The 23,756-nt window shown below is 52.7% G+C and overlaps 1 protein-coding gene across 1 annotated transcript in view; it reads right to left on the bottom strand.

The window, feature by feature from the left end:
* TNS3 (tensin 3) overlaps positions 1-23,756 on the bottom strand; it is a 188,087-nt gene that overhangs the window by 15,751 nt on the left and 148,580 nt on the right. Inside the window, exons 22-26 of the mRNA XM_065884480.1 lie at positions 10,389-10,560; positions 8,494-9,092; positions 7,701-7,787; positions 3,605-3,736; positions 194-289 (exon numbers count right to left, since the gene is read on the bottom strand). Coding sequence (XP_065740552.1) covers positions 194-289; positions 3,605-3,736; positions 7,701-7,787; positions 8,494-9,092; positions 10,389-10,560 — 1,086 coding nt within the window. The remainder of the gene's footprint in view (positions 1-193; positions 290-3,604; positions 3,737-7,700; positions 7,788-8,493; positions 9,093-10,388; positions 10,561-23,756) is intronic.

Genomic DNA, 23,756 nt, shown 5'->3' with positions numbered 1-23,756 from the left:
TACTTGCTTAGTTTTGAGAAAGCTTTTAAGAAAATTTAATATCCAGTTTATTTTAGAGATGATAATTGAGGAATCTCTGAATGGGGATGAAAAGTAAACGCTCTGCGTGAAGCCCCAGCGGAGCGATGGCAGTGAGCAGAGGCAACGCGTGCTGGTGGGTTCAGAACACCAAGTCAGGCTCTCAGCCACTTACCAAAATACGGTTCATTGGAGCACCCTTTCAACCGCACCCCTTTTGGGGTGCACTCGATCAAAAAATGCCGAACGAGTTCATTGGCCAAATCTCCAGCTGTGGTAGAGGTTTAAAAGAAAGAGAAGAGTTTTAAAACATGAGAGCAGGGGAGGATGAGAGAGAAGGAAGGAGAGTCTGGCCCCCGCAGTAGGTTGGCTGCCAAGAACCACTCTAGGAATGGTAGCTGGGCTGCAGGAAGGCTGGCTGAGCACTGCCCGATGGGCAGCTAGAACCCCCTCCAGTGACTGTGCTTACAGGTGGAGGAGTCCTTAGGAGACAGCCTCAAACACTGCAGAATTCCCAGCGACGGAAATGAGCAGCTAAGAACTGGGAACATGGACCTCCAGCTCCTTTGCCTCCTAAGAGGAGACTTAGAAAGACCCAGACACAGCATGACGCCCAAGAATGAATCACTGGAAAGAGCTGGAAGGGTGCCAGTCTTCTGGGTAAGATTTAGCCAGGAGTCAGGTACACAAACCCCTCCTGACAGCAAGCCCTCTAATCATATTGCTGCTACACAGACCTGTGTTCTTGCCAGCCCGTGAGCCCAAAGAGAAAGTGCATCACGAAAAGCCACGGAATGGCAAACTGTCTGATGGTGGAAAAGTACAAACAACAAACAGAAGAAAAAGAAGTCCCCGCACTATACAGACATTCACATCCACACGGCGCAGTGTTTCCGTCCTGCCTCATTCAGCACCCTCCCTGGGAACATGTTTCCATGGGAACGTGTCTCCATGGGAACGTGTCCCCATGAGAACATGTCTGCCTGCCGTAACTTCTAACATTTCTGATGGCAGGACCTGCTAGAGGTGGGTTTGGGCTCCACACCTGGGCCATGGCAGGCTCCCCGGCGATGCTTATTTTAAACAACAGTGACAAATACCAACAACATCGGTGTCAGCATTTCACAGGGGCAGTATAGCTGGTAGGAAAGGAAATGATCAGATTCCATAAAAGGCAGTACTGAATAAAAAGGGGGACAAGAACATTTTGCCATTCAGTTGTGGGAGGAAAATGATCCATGGCTTCCAAACTGAAGGCAGACACAGAGTGTGGTCTGGATGCCAGTGGTGAGAAGTGAGTCAGTGGGGAACCCAGCTGCATGGGGATTCGGAGACCAGCACCCCACACATCTGTCTCTGTCCCGTCTCCCGGGTGCCAGGGGTGGGTGGTGACTTGCTGGGCTTTTTTCCTGGTCAACTGTCCTCTCAGATCTATCCTTAGACTGTGAAATCCAAATGCCAAATCCAGGGGCCGGATGAAGGCAAGGCAACCAGACAAAATTTCACCCAGAGGATGCGCGTGGCAATGTTGCATGTCCTGAACTCTGCTATTCTAATATCCTCTATTTTGTTGCCTTTGCCTGAAGATTGAGACAAAGTGGGCCTTAGAGGCGGGATGCATGCCTGGAGGTAAGAATTATACACCACCATCTGTATTTCCAAAAAGATAATGCATGCAGTAAAAAAAAAAAAAATAGTTTTAAAAGCTTCAGCTGAAACCGAGGAGCCTGGGAACTGCCATGCACTCACTTCTGCTCCCTTGTCACCCACCCCTGTCTCCACAGACCCTCAGAGGTTCCGGTCCTGAGTGTTTTCTGATAATAATCATCACTCAGCATGTTTGCAAATACTGCCAAATGACTTACATCCTCCACAATCAGGGCCGAGTCAGCTCCTGAGCTACAAAAGCCTCTGTTTAAACCACTCGAAAGCCAGTGGAGCGTTTGGTGGAGCTTCTCATGCAGGAATTCTGGATGCACTGGGGCCCTACTTCCAAGGCTCCCGTGTTCTGCACAGAGCCTTCTCCCCCTTCACTTCCAGACATGACGATAGCCACAGATCTGGCCTCTGAATCACCTGCTCCTCCCAGCCTCCCCCCCACCCCCCGCTTCTATTCACACAACCACTACCTTTGCCCAAACCGACCATCTAAGTTTCCTGAAAACCCCTTGGCCGTGCCTGAAGCCGGACCCCTTGGAAACCAAATCTCATTCTTCAAGGTGTAACTCACTCCAAGGCAATTTTCTCCAGGAAGCTTTAAGCAGAGATTTCATCCCAGGATTTGGTACTGGGCACAGAGCGTGAGTGAAGCAGGTAAGTGTCATTTGGTTTAAACACCAAAGGTTCAGAATCTGTGCTTATTCTGATCTACCCTCGCCCCACCCAGGTGAGCCCAGGTGCCCTAGGAAGAGCCATGTAACTTGCTGACATTCCAGTACACAATCTCCATGTAGGGGAAAAGAATCTTTTCCCTTTCCTTAGAGTTTGTGGCAATAGTTGGTTAAAAAAAAAGGGGGGGGGGCAAGGAGGGCAGGGTGCGATAAAAAGAAAAAAAAAAGAATAAACCAGAAACCGCATATTAGGGGACAGGGAAAGGGAATAAATGTATTGATTTGTTGGGAACCGAGCTCATCCCTGAAGGAGAGGTGAGAAAGGACCTGGTGATACTGTATTTGAACGGGTGGTATCAACGTGAGCTCAGGAATTTTTTAAAAGGATACATTCCCTAGCTCGGGTCCTAGAGAGAAGGAGTGGTACTCTGATAGCAAAGAGCAAACCTAGCAATTAGATCTTGGTTTCTAGATACCATTCCCCAATAAAAAGAACCAAGGATCTTTAGAGAAATGGCTGGGGCAGGGAAAGTACAAAGTAAGCCTAAAACACGTCTGCTGTTTCAGAAAGCTGGCGTGCTCAGGGACTAATGGGGGGTATGTCAGAAGGACAAGGGGCCGCTGGAAGGGCCTCAGCTAGTCAAATCCAGGATCCTTGGAAACCAAAAAGTCATGGTGGCGATGGATTACAACACACAGGAAAGGGCATGTAGGGGCTTCCCCACAAAGTTGTGGCCTATGTTTGGGTACATGCATGTCTGCTTCATAATAACGCTTACCTGTGCATGCAGGCCTCGCAAACTCTTCTATACATGGTTATGTTTGTGACAAAAAACATTAAAAAGGTAAGAAGAAGCCTTGCCTGTATTACACGTTATTCGGCTAGTATTTGCCCCTTGTGCAGAGTGTTGGACCAGAGAGGAAGAAGGCTTTGTCCTTTCCCCTAAGGAAGGATAATCTCATGACTCCATCCATGTCTACCCACAGGAAGCAGGAGGGAACTGAGGCATACAGGGCTGAAAATGGGAGCAAAGATGCCTTATCACGGACTTGCTCCGTTGTTTCGACATCTGATCGCCCATCAAAGCAATAAAAAAAAGTTTACAAATAATTAACCTTCCTTCTTGAGCCAAGACAGTACTTACCAAAATACACCAGAAAAAATAAATAAGAAGAAGAAAACCTATGAGTCATCTCACAGGCACTAAAGGTAACTGACAGGCGAGGTGCCGCTGAGAAGAGCCGGCGGGACCCACCTTTCTTGTTCAGCTGCAAGACGGAGGGCGGGGGCGTGGCCACCTTCATGGCCAGGCCATAGGCGCCTCGGAAGGAGTGGCTGTCCCTGACGATAAATGACCCGGGTTCCTTGTCCTTCAGCATAGCGATGGCTGCGGAGGGGAACAGAGAGACGTGAGTGTCTGCCGGGGGAGGCCACGGCCTGTCTCCACTCAGGGCCGTGACAAGGGTGAGGGAAGCCTCTGTGATGACTTGACTGTAAAAGATACAGGGGCACAGGGCGGTCCGTCCCTTTAGATCACAAAGGTGCTGCCTTCACACACGACTCCTATTAACCCCGCAGCACCTGTGAAGGCCAAATGAGGACCCCCCCCCCACACACACACACCTGACAGCCCAGGAAACCGAGTCCTGGTACACACAGTGTGACGCAGCGGGACGTCAGGCGGGGCCGCCACGCATTCCCCACCGTGGCCCTGCCCTACGTCTCCCCGCGTGGCATTTTTCTTAGAGATTTTAGAAAGGGCGCTTTCAACTTTCAAAAGAAGGTAAGACGTTTCCAATTCCACTTTCTGAAGACTGTGAGAGTGTCCCCCAAAAGTTACTGAATATCTAATACGATTTCCAAGATTTGCCCCAGGGGGATCGTAGGTGGCCCTCCGTCCCGTGGCTCTGAGGCAGGTGTGGTAGTTATGGCCAATTGTTTCCAGCCTGGACGAGGCTGTGAACCCGTATTCGATGCGGCCGACACCAGTCAGTCAGGGCCACAAGCTGCACCTGGCACTGCACCTTCTACCTGTCCCTGGTGAGGCTGGGAGGCATGTCACACTGTGACCTATAAAGAACATCCCTCCCCTTCAAGCTCAAAGTCTGGCTCCCCCAGGTCCCATGCTCAGGATACGGGAAGAAATCGGGATGGATGGATGGGTTAGGGTGACAGTAACCTCAAGTTGACGCAGCCCAGACACCGGCGAGAGTTTTCTCTAATAACCAGAACATCTCTCAGAATGTCTCTTATAAACTTTACATTTTACAAAAAGAAAACTAGGGATTTAAAATATAAGGCACTAGAAAATTACAGCCATGGAAATGCCGCCTTTCTGTAGAGCCAGAGGCCCTGTCTGGAGTAGATGGGGGGCCCGGACATAAACTCAGGAGTGGCAGGAAGCCCCGTCACGCCTCAGGAAATAACCCCAGGAAGCCCTCTGTCCCAGGCCCCCGTGCATCCCGACTCCAGCCCCAATCCCCCGGCATGGCATTTGCTCGGCAGCAGGATGAAACAATTGGTTTCTTGTACACACTCTTCCATGGCGATGCCCCAGCCCCTGCCGCAGGACAAGGCCATAAGGCAGGAGCTTGTACACTGACACGCATAGGGGACGAGGGACAGGAAAGCACAGTGCTCTCCAAGGGGAGCGGGTTTGGTAGGACCCTGCGGGGTGCAAGCCTGACACAGTGGAGTGAAAGCCCGCCTGCTGCTCCAGCAGTTCAAGGCCCGGGAGGGGAGGGTGGGTGGACACCACGGGGGACCCCAGGCCTTCGCAGCTGGTTTTATCTCATAGCATGTTTTCTAAATATGGGGGCTGAAGACCTATTATGTTTTTAAAGCAGGGGAAAGACCACTCACAGAAGTTATAGTTTTCAATTGTGATAACCTCACCAGAGCTTCTTCTTTGCAAGTCATGATTTTACTTCACTGTGGTGGAAAAAAGCGCCCCAGCCTCACGGGAGGCCGACTTCTGGACAGCAGAGAGAAGGCCAGCTCTGCTCCGGCCCGTCCTCCCCTCCCAGACCCCATCCCTGAAGCCAGACCAGCTGGGCACAAGGGAGCCGGGGTCTCACGCACCCGCAGAGGGAACCTGAGGGCGATGCTGGGCTCGTTGTTTCTGGAACAGAAATGAGCCCGCATTGAAGGGGCGAGAAGGAGCTCGTGCACACCCATGGGATCGTCATCACCTCTCTCCCTGCAGCTGGTGTTTTCAAGGATTCGAGGGCAGAGGCCTGAGAGCACGGCTGGAACAACCATACTTAATTTCTACTTTACTTTCCTCCTACGGTTTTTATGTTCACCTTTAAAAAGTCCCAAGGTACTAATCTTGCCATAATAATATGTGAACAATTGTGCCCCTAAACAGGCTATAGGGCTTTTTTTTTTCCCCTCCTGAATCTCCCTGAAATTTCAGTACAGTTTTTCCAGAAAAAGGCACATCCCAGCAGTTACAACAAAACCCACGGATGGCTTTCTTCCATCTGGAGAAGTTGGCACACCCAACAGAACATTCACCTGTGTAGGTGTTGTCTATACAAAATATCTAGAAAATAGAGGAAGTTATGCTTTTGGAGTTCAACTGGAAAAATCAAAGCCCGATGCACATATTAACTATTTTGAGATGGGGTCCACCCCAAAGAAATATATATATTTTTTTGCGGTACGCGGGCCTCTCACTGCTGTGGCCTCTCCTGTTGCGGAGCACAGGCTCTGGACGCGCAGGCTCAGCGGCCATGGCTCACGGGCCCAGCCGCTCCGCGGCATGTGGGGTCTTCCCGGACCGGGGCACAAACCCGTGTCCCCTGCATCGGCAGGCAGACCCTCAACCACTGCGCCACCAGGGAAGCCCCCAAATAACTATTTTTAAATGTGTGGCTAAGATTAGGCAAACGACAAGAGTAACTGCTACCGCCCAGCAGATGCCACCAAGGGAGGTCCCCTCCATCCAGATCCTTTCCCCCAAACCCCACGTGGAAGGCTTTCCCATCGCCATTGCGCAGGACGGCCTGCCTAGTGCTCTCCAACCAAGACTGCCTCTTCTGGAGCCAGAGCCTGGCTGTTCAGTCAGAGAAGGGCGCGGCCCAGCCCAGCCTTCACCCTGGTCTGAAAGGCTGAGCCGCCAGAGTAGGAGGGTCTGCTCAGAATAGTCTAGGGCAGGGTCCCCAACAAGCACTTCTCAGGGTCTGTCGGGCTGGATGAGACAGCTGCAGCTAAGGGCCACAGTCCTGGGGGTTCTTGTGACCAGAGCAGGGAGGGGACGAGGACGGAGCATCTGGCCACAACAGAGCCTGGAACGTGGGGAGTGCACGGCACAAAGGCCAATTCAGGGACTCAGAAACCTCTCCAGGCCAAGCGAGCTCCCCTCATAGGAAATGACAATAGGTCCATTGAGCTCATGGGAAGAAAGGCACATTCTTACCATTTTTATTATCTGCCTAATTGAGTAGAAGAATTTCAGTGACAACGTTGGACACTGCTGTTTTCCAGCCATTTAACTGTTCACATCCAGGCACTTTTGAGAAACACTCCCCCGGAGAGCAGTTGCGATTTCTTCCCCACTTGCTGAGAGCAGCCCCTGGGGTATCTCCTTTCTGGGTATCCTGGCCAGCACCTGCCAGCCCCAGCTCCACGTCATCCTCTCTCGGAGGGACGTCTGGGAGTGATGAGCCCACCCGCAGGCGGCCGTGTCGTCACCCCCAGGGAGGACGGTGGCTCCCGTGAGCAGGGCCACCACGTCGCAGGGATCCCACGAATTCTGCTGGAGTGAGTGCTGTTCGTCTGAAAGGCTGCCCCAGAGGGACCACCACCGACGGCATGCCAGCGTCCCTCTGGGACACCTCTTCTATTCGCGTTCTAGTAAAAAGTGACACGCGGCTTCACTGCTCAAAAATATTAACCATTTCTCATTTTTGCCAGCTGTCTTCCGACTGTACCGCGCACCCAGAGCTGCTGTGCTGCGTGTGACATGCTGGGCTCAGTCCGCCAGCAGCTCGTCTTTCCAGTGTGACACAGGCAGGTGTGCCCATGAACGGTGTTAGAAAGACACCTCTCCTTCCCCCACCGGCTGGGGCCCATGACGTCTTCTCATCACTGGCAACGCTGGCCAAACCTTGTCTGGTGGAAGCCACCAGAAATTACACCCCACACACTAGAACGATCGTGGCCGGTGCCCATCCCGGCCGGCTCCCTCATTAGGACTGAGCGTTTCCAAGAAAAACGTAAAGGTCGTAGCCTTTCCCTCAAGGCGAGTCACGAAGTCACTTCCTCCAGCTCATCCGTCCCACCCTGATGCTCCCACCCCCGCGGCCCTGCTTCCCGGACGCAGAGCCCTGGTCTCGCCCACGCACCTTGCTCTCTGGAGATATCTGCCTTGTACCAGAACTTGGATGTATCTTGGACAAAGTTCACGGACATGTGCTTATCACCTGGATTATCTGCAAAACAGAATTCAAAAACAGTAACTGTGAAGGGCGTTTTTCATTGCAACTCTCACCTCAAAGGGACCTAGAAATTCAAAGTCCCACCCTGGGCGAGGACGGGGTGCTCTGGGGAGGGCGCTCTCTTTAACTACAGGGGAGAAGCCTGACTCCGAGCAGGGAGTGGCTGTTTCATAACAGAAAACACAAAGACAGCAGGACACTGCGATCAGGCCTCTGCAACACATTTCAACAACACGTAGTTAGAAAGATAGGAAGCGCAAGGAGCAGAGCTGGCGTCGCTTTACTCCTGTCAGTGTCTTATTATACCTTTTACATTTGAAACATTTCATAATTAAATTTCAAAGGTATTTGTTTAATGTTTTTTTCTTACAGTCACTGTCACAGAACCCTGATTCCAAGTCAAAGGGGAAAAAAACAGAACCACCACGGATATCTGCATTTTCTGCTGTTGGAATGAATCTAACGTGAATACACGCACAAGCTGGATGAATTGCGAGGCGGCTCTGCACTGGTATTGTGCTTCGGGCTAGTGAGATGGAAAAGACCCCATGAAGGCTCTGGATTCTTCTCTCTAGCCGCTCAGCCCAGCCCTAGCACTGGTGCTCCCTGGGCAGGCCCATCTGTAACCCCAGGGTCCGTCCCTGCCCAAGTGCACCTGTGAGCACAGGGGTGGGCCCCCGACCCGTGGAGACGCGCCTACCTGGGGAAGGTGCAGCTCCCTCCGCAGCCTTGGGAAAGTCCGGGAGGATGTTTGGGAAAGGAATGCTCATGGTGCTGCCGCTGTGAGGGCTGGAGAAGCCGCTTGAGGATGGAGACACCGAGCCAAAAGAACGGTCCCCCTCCGAGGCCCGCTTCTTCTCGGGAAGGGGCGGCTGCCCGGGCAGGGTCAGCCCCGGGCCCTGCAGGCCGGGGCTGTGGTGGCTGCTCTGTCCAGGTGCCACCGTGAGAAAGCTGTGGGACAGGAAGCCGTTGTCGGCAGCCTCAGCTGCTGTCCGCAGGGCGCCGGGGGCCTGGGACGCTCCGTGGGAATTGGCCAGCAAGGCCCCCGGGTCCTCGCCGGGGGGGAGCCCACCTCCTTCAGGGGCAGTGCCGAAGCTCAGGAAGGCCTGGCTGCCTGGGGGGCCCAGAGCTTCCGGCGGCTCCGCCAGGGACAGCTCGTGGCCGTGGAAGGACGTCTGGAGCTCGGCTGGCGGGAAGTGGGGCCGCCCAGGGCCGTCCTTGCCGGGCCGGCTGCTCCCCAGCAGGGTCAGCGTGGACCTGGGGCTGGTGTCCACCCACTGGTGCTCGGCCGAGGAAGGGCTGTTCAAAAGACAAACCGTCAGGGGACGACACGTCCAGGGAGATGCCTGGAAATTAGCAACGGTTCCCACATGGCAGGGGTGGGGAGGCTGGGTGCCGAGGCTCCCCCTGCAGCGGCGCGAGGCTCCCCGAGTATCTGAACTCAGGCCCTGCCCTTCCAGTCTCCCCACTGACTGTTGACCCCAGATGCTCAGTCTACAGCCTCAGGGACGGGTGGAGGGGTGGTGGAGGGGTCCGACCCTGCCTCCCCAGCCTCTGTGCCTCTTCCTTCCTCGCTGTTCATCTGGCAAAGTCCCCTTTTCTCTTCAGTTCAAGACGTAGCTCGACTGTGTCCTGACTTTGAAGCCCGTGTCCATGTGTGCACAGGGATTAGCTGTGTCCTCCCTCTGGTCCCACCACGCATGCATCAACCACGGGATCTGCTTAAACCTCCCTCCCCCATTCTCTTTTTTTCTTCCCGATGCCCAACACAGGTGCCTGACACAGTCAGTTTTCATAAGTGCTTGCAGGACAGCCAGCTGATAAAGGATACATAGGAGACTGCCATATCGAAAATGGGAAATTCCAATATTAAGAATATTGGAAATTCTCTATATTTCGAAATATAGAAAGACAGCTAACACACTAGCAAACATGTATTTGCTCTGTGTGTGATGTTGAGTCCTGATACGCAATGTCCCCCTTTTTTGTAAAGAGAAAGGAGGTGGAATTAAGGGTGGTAAATAACTGTAGAGCAATGTGCCCACAAGTAAAATACTAAGAAATGATTCCTACCCTGAGCATCTGAATTTGCTCAGCGGCAGTCCTTTGTGAAGGAGAAATAGGACATTTCTCTGTGGCTGTCTGTGGCCCATCCTTTCTGTTTTCCAATCCCACTGCGGGGTGTTCCTGCACCCCCCATGCTTTCCCGAACACCTGCACAAATTCCATGTCTCCGAGAGCAGCACGTCCTGCCTGCCCTGTCCACCCCAATCTGCAGCCCCGGGCAGGCCCCCTCCTAGCCTGGCCACTGCACCCCCTTTCCAGCCTCAGCTCAGATAACGTTTCACGGACGCTCGGTCCTGAGCTGGCCACTGTGCCCGGACTCTAAGTGCAGTGTGTTCCTTGAGCACTCCGCCTGCTAACAGTGAGGGTGGACTCAGGAGTTTTTATTTTGACTGCATTTTTGAAGAGTGATGGTGGTCAATCCACAAGGCAGCCCGGTGTCATGTGGAGGACAAGCCCCCGCCTTCCCTCCGTGGTGCTTGGATTTGGGGTCTGTAAGAGCAGCAGTATTTGGTTCAAAGGGCACCTTACCTCCCCCTCCGCTGGCTGGGGCTGCGGCCAGAAATCGTGCAGGAGGACGTGAACGCCCGCTGGAAGGAGGGCGCCGTGGGCATGTCGGCCCGGAGCGTCGCAGGTTTGGGTCCAACGGGGCTCTCTGACATCCCCACAGGGTGACCGAGAACCTCAGGGCAGCCTCGTGGTTCTGCATCAAGGAAACACGAGCGGGCTGTAAGAAGCAGTGCCACTTCCGAAGCTTTCTGCAGCAGCAGGAGGTGCCCCGACTCCGCCAAGTGCAGTGTCCTCATGTCTGGCACATTTCCAAAAGGAGACACACCTGACCAGTCCCTGCGCGCAGCTTTCAACACGTACTGATAATCACCATCCACTGACGATGTTCGTTTACAGTGAGACGGGAGGCAGCCCAGTGTCTCACCCGAGGAACAGTTTGCCCTGATATACTTACCGTGCTGATGAAGTAAGCCATTTCCCACCCTAGAAAGGGCAAGGCCTCTGTGCAAACCACAGAAAAGACCCGCTTTCCATAAAGTGCCCGCCCAGCAGCACTTTGTGCCCCAGGTTGGGACGCATGCTTTCGGCTAACTCTTCCCTCCGCCAGCACGGCCCTGCCTGCGGTGTCTTCACCCCCAAGAGGTGCAGAGACCACTTGGCCTGACCCCCGTCACAGGAGGAGGAGAAGCTGAGCACCAGGAAAGCCTGCCTGTCTGACACCCACACACCGCAGGGAACTTCACACGATCCGCTGACCAGATGTCCGTCCCGCTCGCAGCCTAGCATCTCCACTATTTCTGGGTATCTTTTTTTTTTTTTTAATATTTTGCCTTTTTTTTTTAAACTAAGCTTTGAGAACTGGACAAATCTACCATGGTCAATAAAATAATATTGTGAGAAATACAGGTTATTTTGCTTTCTGTCTTAAAACGAGGGAGAACTGATCAGAAAATAATAAAGTTGAAAAAATATCACATCACTCACGTTACTCAGTTCCATCCATCTATCATCGATCGATCCATCCATCCACCCATTTATCCATCCGTTTACCCATCCATTTATCCAACCGTCTGTCACCTATCCACCCATCTATCTATCTGACATCTATGCATCTATCAATCTACCTATAATTTTATGGACATAATATCAAATATTTAATTTAAAAAAACTGATCAGGTAACAAAACAAAAACATGAAAATGAAAACAAAAAAATGAAAAAGAAAAGGAAAAACACCCACAGCTAATACAAACATTGGAGTTAAAAGATACAGACTTCGAAATAACTAAACTGAAAATGTTTCAGAAACAGGCTCCACGCTCACAGGGCAGGAGAAGCTCCCAATGTTCACTGCTGGCCCCTCCACGGAGCTTGCAGCTGGTGGGAGATTCAGGTCAGTCATGCTATGAATTAATGAATGAGTTAACAAAAGCACCGACGGAAAAGTACAGGGCAGGGCAAAGTGTGGAAATATGGTTCAGGAGGCTGGCCCGAAAAGTGGGAGGAGGATAGAGACGCCAAGCAGCCCTTACGACCCCACGTCAAGGAGCAGCACAGAACCACGGGATCAGAAAAACAGTTTACCCATCAAGTCTAGCGCACCCGCCTTCGGGCTGTTTGAGCGTGTCACGGGCGCGCCTGAGAGCACGTAGCACGGGCGCGCACACAGCAGCTCCTCGCAGGATCAGTTCCTCCAGTACTGAGGTTGCTCTCAGTGGTCCCCGTGCAGTGACGGGAGCCGTACGCTGGCCGAGTCCCAGGGCCGCAGCCACCTCAGGAATCCCACACCACACTCCCACGGCACCCAAGAGCCCCAGCCAAAGAGGAGAAGCCGAGGGGAGATAAGATCCCACTTTGTGCTGTTATCATACTGCCTGTTCCAGAAAACAACCAGCACAGTGCTTCCCATGAAAGTGGCTTTGTTCCTAACTCAGTTAGAGCCAACTCTGGGGCACGTGGCTGGGTTCTGTTCCCTCTGGCCAGATCGGCCTCTGGCCCCTGCCCGGGCAACAGGATTTAACCCCTAAGGGGGTGGCCAGGCACCTCAGATGGAGGCCCCGGCTTCCTGGCCCCTCCATGTGCTCAGAGATGCTAACAGCACAGGGAGTGGGAACCTCGTGGGAGGTAAGGGTACACCCTTCACTCTCCAAGCGATGGGGCGCTGGCCACCGGCCCTGCTGGGAATCCAGAGACATAAGAACGGGAGGCCCATGTGGTTGGAGAAGGACCTTGAGATCGGGCTCCAAGCCCAGGCAGAGGCACCAGCTGCGTGAGTCGAGCCTGCAGACCCTTCTGCGTGGTTCACCTCATTTCTCGAAGCACACACGCCCGAAAGCAGACAGAACGTGTCCTGGTTGGGGGCTTTTTTGTTTGTTTTTTTTTTTTAATTTATTTATTTATTTTTGCTGTGTTGGGTCTTCGTTTCTGTGCGAGGGCTTTCTCTAGTTGCGGCAAGCGGGGGCCACTCTTCATCGCGGTACACAGGCCTCTCACTGTTGCGGCCTCTCTTGTTGCGGAGCACACGCTCCAGACGCGCAGGCTCAGTAGTTGTGGCTCACGGCCCAGTTGCTCCGCGGCACGTGGGATCTTCCCAGACCAGGGCTCGAACCCGTGTCCCCTGTGTCGGCAGGCAGATTCTCAACCACTGCGCCACCAGGGAAGCCCCACCTGGTTGGTTTTTGTTCAACTTGCACATTTGCTGTTCACGGTTGAACGATAGGTGAAATTTCCAGAAGGACGACTGTACGGGGGCCCCGTTGCCGGGTGGAGGTGGGGATCGGGGCTCCGTCTTCTCGGCTCTGGACCCAGAAGGAGGCTCAGGGGTGCGGTGATGGCCACGGGAGCAGAGGAGGGTTCCGACACGAGGGAGGTCCTGCAGGCGACAAGCGTGCAGGCGTTGGTCCCAGCTGCCCTCCTCCCGAGCCTGCGGCCGGCAGGCTTTCCTTGGTTCCAGATGCCACAGAGAGCATGTCTGTCTGTCCTAAACCAACCACATGAGGGGCTCCAGGGTAGTCAGACTTCTGGGGCCACAGCCCCCATTAGGGTGTGTCCACAGAGTCGGGGGACTAGGGACCACACGGACCCTGCTGTACACCCCGTGCACGTCAGAGCTCTGGTGCCCAACCCGATCTGGGCTCCTTTGGGTCCCTGGCATCGTCCCGGCAAAGTGGCAAGTCTGTTCCTCCTCTCACCCCATTCTCACATTTTCCCTTTCCTGCGACGCCCAGAGGAGGCCGCACGATACCTTCAGTGGTTGGAAATCAATCGACCGCCTCACTTCCTGGTTTTCTCTGTGCAGATGGTACGTCCTGGGCTGAGGGCTGGGAGGAGGGGCCTCCCTCTGGGCTCCCGGGATGTCCAGCCCACCATCTCCCCTCTGCTTCCCCTTCCTGCACTTCCTTTACCCAGAACAGGGTGAGAGAGGGTCACAGGCTCTTTTCCAAAAGGCCTATTTTTATGCTCCATTTGGGCCACTACAGGAGGTTCTGTGGGAAGCTGGGTGACATTTGCTCTCTGGTCACCACTATTTACATCACATAGTATAAGTTAACAAGAAGAAAGGGAACCCTCGCTGCTCTCAGCTCACTGTCGTCCAGAGCCTGGTGCTGAGGCCTTCACGGGAAGGGAATGGGTGGGCAGAAAAAGTAAAGGAGGGGCCCACACATCAAGGTTCATCCCGTATGCCTCTTCTCTTGGATGTAGGAACCACTACTTGCTAACAAAAGTCAGGGCATGTGACATTTAAAAAAAAAAAAAAAAAAAAATCAACATTTTCCTGTCTCCTAGGTACATAAAAAAATCTTTAAAACGTATAAAAATTATTCACTCATATATTACTCTTAATAGTCACAAATTGCCAGTACATTTTTATATGACCTTTAATGAAAAAGAAAATATATTTAGCTGAGGTCAAGATTATTCTTGCCTATCCAGGTGAAGACACTTGAGTTTTGTTATTTAACTATCTAAACCGTCTCAACCTTTGGCTGGCATATTCACAATAAACCTTTAGAAGTGAACGAGAAAATCTACTGATGGAATCCTGGAAGGCTGGTGGATTCCGATAGACCAAATGGTACATGTGTACGCATCTATCTATCTATCATCCATCTATCTTTTTATCTATCTGTTCACCTTTCATCTATCCTTTATCTATAGCTATCTACCTATCTTTCATATCTATATCTATCACCGTCCCTCCGACCTTCCCTCCTGGGATGATGTAGTTAACCAGGAAGTTCCCTTCTCCACCATTTGAGAGAGTTCTGCAAAATGGAACATTACCAAACCTTTTTTTCTCTCTCACTCTAGTTCTAGGTGGGAAACTGGAGCTGCTGGGGAAGGAGCACACAGATTCCCAAGTTCTAATCTGGGTTCCACCACAAGTCATGGACCACTGAACACACTCTCAACCTCTGGGACCTTAGGTTCTTCATTCACAGAATCCCATCAATTAGGATCAGAGCAGATGATTTCTTGAGTCTCTTTAGCTCTAAATTTATCTCTCCATTGTTTCTTTTTCCTTCTGTTTCTGTCTCCTTTTGTAAATTGTTGGTTTCCACCTATGGTGATTTGCTCAGTCCCCCCTTTTTTATGTGTCATGTCTCAGCTCTTGATTTTTGCTTTATGGTTACCACGAGGTTTACATAAAACATTTCATAGGTAAAATGGTCCTTTTTCTGCTACCTCTAAATTTAAAGTATTTTAGAAAGCAAGATACTGTGTACTTTTCAAACAAATTATTTATTTATTTTTTTGCAGTACGCGGGCCTCTCACCGTTGTGGCCTCTCCCGTGGCGGAGCACAGGCTCCAGACGCGCAGGCTCAGCGGCCACGGCTCACGCGCCCAGCCGCTCCGCGGCATGTGGGATCTTCCCGGACCGGGGCGCGAACCCGTGTCCCCTGCATCAGCAGGCAGACTCTCAACCACTGCGCCACCAGGGAAGCGCTATTTAGTTATTTTTATTTTTGGCTGCCTTGGGTCTTTGTTGCTGCGTTCGGGCTTTCTCTAGTTGCGGCGAGCGGGGGCTACTCTTCGTTGCGGTGCTTGGGCTTCTCATTGCTGTGGCTTCTCTTGTTGCAGAGCACGGGCTCTAGGTGTACGGGCTTCAGTAGTTGTGGCACGCGGGCTCCGTAGTCGTGGCTCGTGGGCTCCGGAGTGCAGGCTCAGTAGATGTGGCGCACGGGCTTAGTGGCTCCGTGGCATGTGGGATCTTCGCGGACCAGGGCTCGAACCAGCGTCCCCTTCGTCGGCAGGCGGATTCTTAACCACTGCGCCACCAGGGAAGTCCAATAGTAGTGATTTTTAAAGGGAGCTCTTACCTTATAATTTTTTAGTTATTTGTCTATGAACAACAGACCACTTAACCAATCTTCTTGAAAGCAAGGGAAAGATGGGCAGGCAGCCAGATATAATGTCAATTAAACAGAGAAAAACCCTGGAAGACTGAAAAAACAATGCTGCGATAGATGTTTTTTGTCAAAAATCGAAGTCCTGCATCTCTGGCCCCAGAGATGCTCTACAAACACAGAAGGAAATGATCAACGGCCCCCCATATGGATAAACACATACTTTCTTGATCTTGAATTTTTTCTTTTGTAAATCTTTGTCACAGTCACATCATACGAATGTGTTCTAAGGGTTAAGGTCACCGTTTTCAGTAAGTACTAGAAGTGCTCTCCCAAGGATGAACTGTCTCTCTCTCTTCTAGAAGCATTAATGTTCTCATGCCCCCAGCAGACCCAGAAGTGCCCCAACCGGCACTGCAGTCAGGGCCCCGTCTGTTAACTTGACAGGGGATCCTTCTGTGAAGTTCTCATCCAAACCGGAATTACCCCCTTCAAAAAAATATATGCCACCGTTTTCCTTTTACTCAATAACACAGAAGAACCAGAAAATGCAGATAAAATAGCTCACTACAAGCAGGACCTTGTTTCTTCTTATTCTTTTAAGATGTCTCATTTCTATTCAGAGGTTTTGATTCAAGCATGCTGGAAAGAAAACACATTTGCCCCCATTGCATTGGTGTTGTGCGGGGAATTCTAATGTGGCAACAGTGGAAACAGTTTTTTCTTCACAATTGAGTCTTTCCAAGCAGTTTCTACTCTGATGACGCACTAAGCAAGGCCAGCTTCTCAAATGACTAACAAGGGCTCTTAGCAACCTGTAAAGAATGAGCATCTTTCCAAAATGGGCTTTGGAGTGAGCTCTCAGGAAAACAAACTCCATCCTTCCTGCTAGACTTTAAGGAAGAATGGCATTGGGCCTGGAGGTCCTGAGGATACCTGAGACCCCCCAGAGCCCAGGGATGAGGGAGCCTGCACACAGAGCTGAGAAACTGGGGGTCAGGGTGTGAGGCCTCCTGACACCAAACTCGAGGCCGGAACTGCCCTCTGTTCTGGCCTCACTTACATTTCCGTTTTTTAAAAAACTGAGGTGGAACAGACATAACACGTGTTACCATTTTAACCATTTGTAAGTGTACAGTTCAGAGGCATTAGGTACAATTCACGTGTTGTGCCACCATCACCACCATCCATCTACAGGACTCTTGTCATCTTGCCAAACTGACACTCCGTCTCCATTAAACACTAACTCTGCAGCCCTCCTCCCCCAGTCCTGGCACCCACCCTTCTACTTTCTGTCTCTATAAATCTGACTTCTCAAAGTACTCGATATAAGTGGAATCATACAGTATTTGTACTTCCGTGTCTGGCTATGTCTTAAAGGTTCATCCATGTGGCAGCATGTGTAAGAATTTCCTTCCTTTTCAAGGCTGAGTAACATTCCATTGTACGGATGAATCACACTGTGTTTGGCCCTTCATCTGTGGATGGATACTTGGGCTGCTCCCACCTTTTGGCTTCTGTGAATAGTTTCATGTCCTCCTTTCATGTTCCTTTGCCCAAGATTGAGTGGGGACTGGTTACTTGCAACAGAAAGCAGCCTCAGGGATACAAGAGCCTTGCCTCAAAGCTACTTCCAATCCAGTGGGAATCCAGGTAGACAAGAATGATTACAGCAGCTGTCAGGCTGTGGGGAGAGATGGCGCCAGAGAGAAGAAAAGAGGCATTGACACAGGGAAGCTTTGCTTGGGCTGAGCCAAAAAAAAAAAAAATACCACCAGAGAGAGTGTGTTCCAAGCAGAGGGAGAACCTGTATAACTCATGTGCAGAGTGAGGGGCTGATGAGGGCGACAGTGCGGGGAGCCACGAGACTCACCCAGGAACGGATAAACTGTCAGCAGGAGGTACAGAACATGCGAGATGCGGCCCGATCTCTCTTGGTGAAGATGCTGTACCCATGACCCCCGGTTGGTTAGAAGTCAGGTTCTCAGAAAAACTGCTTTCTTCCTTCAGGCAGAGTCCCCAGTGGCTCTGGCTTTCCTCTGGAAATGGGACATGGCCTTCATGCTAAACTTTGTCCTGGACCTTCTAAGGACAGAGCCATCAGCCTGGAGAAGATGGCTGACACAGGAGCCCTGAGGCATCTTCATGGGGATGAGAGCTTCCTCTTATCAGGACCGTACCATGGAGACTTAAAACCACGTTCCAACAGAGGGCCAGGGCTTAAAACCCTCCTGTAATCTCACAGAGTGTCTTGTTGTGACTGGAAAGCCCTATTTCCTGTGGAAGACTTAAAGGACGCAACTCCAAGACATCCTCATAGGATCCTCACCTCTCAGAACCCCTAGGGCACCAGGGGGACCCGCATCCATTAACCTCCCACCCTACACAGTAACTGGGGTCCTAGGCGGCCAATTTCTCCCCTAATTTCAGAAGCCAGAAGTCTGATGTTTTCCAGAGATTATCACTGCTCAGGTTCTAAAACCAGGTCCCTACCCAGGCAGTGGTGTCTTCGCCCGGTCCTTCTAAATCACCCTGATTACACAACGTACGCAGCACCGTGAACCCCTCGTTAGGTGGGCACCAGCCCTCTCAGTTAACACGGGTGGCTCACTGCAGTACATGGCACTGCTGCGTTAATTTAACCTGGATTTTCACAACGTGTGCAGAAAAAGCAAGCTTTCTTCACAAACTACCAAGATACTACTACTAATTACTACCTGGGGGGTACCTAACAGGCTTCCTCGGCCCTCGAAACAAGCCCTCAGGGGTATCATGTCCTGGGCAGACCCAGGAAGCTAAGGCTCAGGGCCTGCTCTCACTTACACCCGGAGCGCACAGTTTCCTCCTTATAGTGGCCCAGAGAAGGATGGCTTGTCTGACAATCCACATGCCTTGGATTCAATGTAAGAGACCCTCTCTCGTTCCCAGGGTGGGCATGGCGTCTTCCCACAGGACAGGGCATCTTCCAGAGGAGGCAGCGCTGAGGGACAGGTACAAAGGGGCTGGGTGTCCCTGGCCCGGTGGAGCCGGGTCCATGCTGCCCCTGACCCCACAGGAACGTGAACCGATGGTACCCCTTCCACGGGGCTGGGGCGTGCTCTGGAGAGCTCGTCATCAGGGGTCACGGCCTCCCCACAAGATGACCATGGGACGCCACTCCCACTTCCTGCCCAGGAGATTTCTGGGGCTGTGGTCTTGGGATTGAGCCTCCCCTTCTTCCCTCTGGGCAGTGAGGTGGCAACAGGTGGTATTCTTTTGTTTTCATCTCTTTATTATAAAACTCTGCCCACGTGCTACCTCAACCCCACCTGCTCTAGGAAACAGGATTCTGTCCTGAGCTAAGGCTTCACATTCTACACAAGGATTTGATTATGGAAGGCCTTCTACTAAATTCCTCTTCCTCACTAACTTTGTCATGTATCTCCTGAACTTTCGTTGGATGTTTCAGACGTCTGTGCATCACTTCTCCAACCAGCCAGTGAAGTCCCTGCAGTGAGACGCATGCCTGCTTCACCTTGGTTTCCACAGTCACCCAGCACATGGTAGGTGTCTGTGCGGTAAATGTTTACCACATTAGCAATGCCGAAAATAATAATGTTGGGGACTTGTGGTTCTGGCCAAGATGGAGTAGCCCCACTCCCCCCCCCGGTCCTTGAATTTACCACTGCAGCCCTGGACATCACACAACCACACGCACAGGGAACTCTGACAGATGGAAAGGAGGACCTGGGCACCTGGGGAGGTGAGGAAGGACACCATGGTGAGTTCCTTGGTTTCCTTACTGCCTCCCATAGATCCCAGAACTGTCAGACAAAAGCAGCTCCAGGAAAAGCCTGCTCGTCTAGCCAAAGAACCAAAACCAACCCATCCGAAAAGAGCAGCCTAACAGCAGAAAACCTTTTCGGCAATACCTGTCCTATTCCAACCAAACACCCACAGGACCCCCATCCCCCAATGCACAGGAGGAGGTGGCCCTTGACCTCCCCACCAGGCAGGTGTCAGCTGGGCGCAGGGTGAGCCAGCCTCCTTCCCCACCCAGCCTCAGGCCCCAGTGCAGTGGTGCGAGCAGACGAGCTGCATTTGCTCCTCGCCTGTGTCAGCAGGGCCAGCGGGAAGGTGCACCTAAACATCGAAACATCCACGGGGCCCTGGAACTGCACCTGGGCAGGAACACCGCCTAAAACGAGAAGACCGGATAAAAGAGAATCGAGAGCTCACAGCACAGTATCAAAAAAGTCCAGGGTAAAACCTAAAAGCCACTCATCACACCAAGAGCCAGAACGTGAACAGGCACCAGAACCTACAGGACAACTGGAAAACCGTGGGAGCTTCTCAAAGCGTCTGCTCTGAGACACAGGGACGGCTGGGTGACATCAGGTCTGCTCCTACCAACAGACGCACCAGGTAGGGACCCCGAGACCCGCACCTTCCAGGACCAAATCTTGTCCTGGGGGAGACTCTGCTCTCTCACCTTCTCAGAGCTGTCAAGGAGCCCCATGGCGTTCTAGAAGCTTCTCTGTGTACACTCAGTCACCCAGGAAAGCCAGCTGTCCCAAGATGCCTGGGTCCTCCACCCAGTTGTGTCCTAATCATACCCTAACCCCAGTCCTTCCAACTCATTCCGCTGTCTCCCACTCCGAGTTTGTAAAATCCTACCACGTGCCCTCCCTGCGGCTAAGTACTCTCAGATATCAGAGAACACTGCTCCAGGCCACAAGTCCCCTGGTATTTAGTGGCAGAACTGGAAGCTGAACTGGTTCCCTAAATTCCACTTCATCCAGTGCCCTTAAACTTCCATCTGCAGGATAAAGTGGGTGATGGCCCTAAAGGAGGAAACAGGAGTGTAGTCTGTGAAAGGAGGTCTTCTGGAACCCAGCTCCTCTGTAAACTGGGACTCAGTTACCTTTAAGTCACAAGAGAATGCCTGGTATAAAGACTGTCTCAGGGGCCTTCCGCAAAGTGAGTGGGACCGGGGACTCAGAACCAACCCTGGACGCGCCACTGATGGCTGAACACCAGCTTCCACGTCACTTAACACCTTTCAGCCACACACACAAAAACCACCGTCACCAGCCAACCTGATTCCAACTCACCTGAGTGGCTTCACGCCTTTGGATGTTATTTTACTGTTTTCTTAAAATAGAGGGAGGGGAAACTGAAGGGTAGGAGAGAAGAAAGACGACGTAGGCGACAGTCAGGACGACGGTCAGTAAACACTTCTTAACGTGTACACTGCTTGCCTAGAATTTACGTTGATCATCAAACCCAAGTCCTACTTTCTTCATGCTTCCAGAGCAATGCTGTGGTGGCCACAGGTGCAGATCTGAATGTCCACGCCTTGTAAATCACAGATTTCTCAAAGATGTTTTAAAATCCTGCTTATATCATGCATATCAACATTCTTTACAGAGAGAACGATAATGGAAATCAGAATAATAGCTGCTTTTTGCCGAGTACCTACGACTACATGCCAGGCGCTGTGCTAGCCATACGCAGCCATCATCTGATTTATCCTCAGAAAAAGGTTTCCATGTGCAAATTTATTACCCCAATCTTATGGACGTGGAAAGAGAGATGCTGATAGGCGAGGTGAAGAAACTTGTTCAAAGGCAGTCAACTCATCTCTGTGACTGGGAAGCTGTGCTCTTTCCACAAGACACCCTTGCCCCGCATTAGGGAGATCTCAAAGTCAGCAGCCTTAATGTAATAGAATAACCCTGTCCTAAAGTCACTGCCTTTTGCCTCCAAGTATAGCGTAACGCCACCTCGGAGGAGCCTGCTGTGCGAGTTCCCCGCGTGCAGAGGAGGGTCGGGGCCTTTGGGAGTAGTCTGCAGCCCTGGGACCGCAGCTCCCACTCAGAAAGAGCGTCTGTAGGAGGTGCCACCAGAAGCCAGCTCCTGGGATCCCACCAGCCATCGTCACCAACAGAGGAAGAGAAAGATCTCTCTCTCCTGATAGAAACGGACCAAAACTCTCTTAAATTCACCTTCGGAGTTGGAAAAATATTTCCATCCTAACCAGATAATTTGTTACATATTGATATACATACGGAATTCATGGGAAACTACTCTCGTGTATATACTGCACTAAAATGTCAGGAAACATTTGAACAGACAGTATCATCCATTCAGCTGTGGAGAAACCTCCCAGTCCTAGAAGGGAGAACTTACAAGACTTTCAGGCTGGAAAAAGTGAGAAGGCAGACCGCTCACTGGCCTGGGCTTCCCTTTCTTAGAGGGAGTGTTCCTCTGTCTCCCTCTTGATCACCCTCACTCTTCCAGCTAAGACACACACACAGCGCTGTGTCAGCCCAGGGTCAGCAGAATGCTGAACACCAGCGGGATCCTCAGGCATCCCCAGATGCCCCAGGGTGGCCACTCTGACCCAGGCACGTGCCACCCTCAGAGGCTGGGCCCATGGTGCTGGCCCGGCTCACCTCGGACGTTTCAGAGGTAAGATGCACGGAAGGACCCGGACACTCTACCGTCTGGAAGCTCTGCTAATACTGTGGGCAGGTTATTTCAGTGACCGTGTGTCTCGTTTCACAGTCATGGACTCTGAAACCCTCCCTCTGATTGCTCCGAGAGTGGGCAACACAACGGGCAAACTCATCTTGAAACCCCAGCTTTGCTCCTGAGGCTGGCTTGCTGCATTTAGTAAAAGCACTGCTTCCCCTAAGAAGCAGGGGCACCTGGGTACAGCCTCGGGGCCCTCTGCCCTCGGGGCAGCCTGAGATCCCTCACGGGCTCTGGGGGTGGACGGACGGTCCTGGAACCGGGCAGGCGGGCTTTCTCGGTTTCAGCAAAAGAATGTGCTGTGCTGGGAAGCAGCCCCGGCTCCGGAAAGCCGCACATCTGTACACCAGGCTTTCCTCTGCCCCAGTGAGTCTCGGCAAAGACAAAGCATGGCTTTCTCCTGGAAGGAGGAGCCCTCCAGGCTCTGGGGCTGGGGCGCTCTGTCCCACAGCCTTCGGACCTGAGGGCTGTCCTCAAGTGACAGGAGACACTGGAAGGGTCACCCTCCTCCCAAGTCCGGTTTCCCCTGCTTCCTGGCCCTGGGACTCTGCATCCCACCTCCTCCCACTACCCCCAGTCCCCGTCCCCTCCCCCCCCACCACCCCAGAGATCAGGTTTCAGCAGCATCGCCCCGGAGACGTGGCCAGAGGCTGTGGAGGAGAGCTGGGGCTGAGCGCGGCGCTTACCTGGGCACCTTGGGGTGCTGGTCAGTCCACAGACGGGCCCGGGAGGTCAGGGGCCGGGCGGAAGGCGCTCCCAGGGCTGTCCCCAGAGGCGTCCCCCACCCACCGGGGCAGGGCGACTCCGGGTTCCGGCGTCCCGGGGGAATCGGGGCGGGACGCGGGACGGCCGCCTCTGAGGAGGCCCATTCAGAGGGCGGCAGGGAAAGAATCCGGGCTTGCTGGGCGGCCGCTGGCTGTCGCGGGCAGCCTGCCCATTGAGTGCCTCCAAACGGCAGTGGCCCCGCCTCACTCTGCTGTGCAGTGTGCTTCCTTTTCATGTCTTTTCCCCTTTTCCCCTTTCCCTGCCTTTAATCTCTCGCAAACTCCCAGCTGAAACCCTCTACAGCTTAGTTTCAGCCCCAGGCCCAGCGCTACCCAAGGGACAAGCAGCTTGCCCGCACGCGCGGGGCTGGAGACTCCTGGGGGTCGCCAGCCCCCCCAAACCGCCCCCTCAAGCGGGCCTCCTGTCCAGGATCTGCGCCTCAAGAGGCATCTCCCCCAAAGGCAGACCTGCTTCCCCGGGATCCGATGCTCACAAAAGAGAAGCTTCCGCAACCGCCGGAGTCCCTGGTCAGCTCCGCACTCCACCCCTGCCAGCCAGGGTCCACGCCCCGTCCCTTCCCCCCCGGGGCAGGGGCATTGCCTCTCCTCCACCCCAGTCCCCAGCCCCACGGCCTTCACTCCATCCCCTGCCCAGGACAGCCTGGGGGAACTTCCTCTTGTCAAACCCTGCAGGTTTTCTTCCCGGCCGCAGCGGCTCCCACGTCCTACCACTCCCAGTTTGCAGAGTCTCTTTTCTAACC

Source organism: Phocoena phocoena, chromosome 9 (genome assembly GCF_963924675.1).
Source record: "Phocoena phocoena chromosome 9, mPhoPho1.1, whole genome shotgun sequence".
Taxonomy (NCBI): Eukaryota; Metazoa; Chordata; class Mammalia; order Artiodactyla; family Phocoenidae; genus Phocoena; species Phocoena phocoena.
The sequence above is the reverse complement of the archived record's forward strand: the minus strand, read 5'-3'. Positions and strand labels throughout refer to the sequence as shown.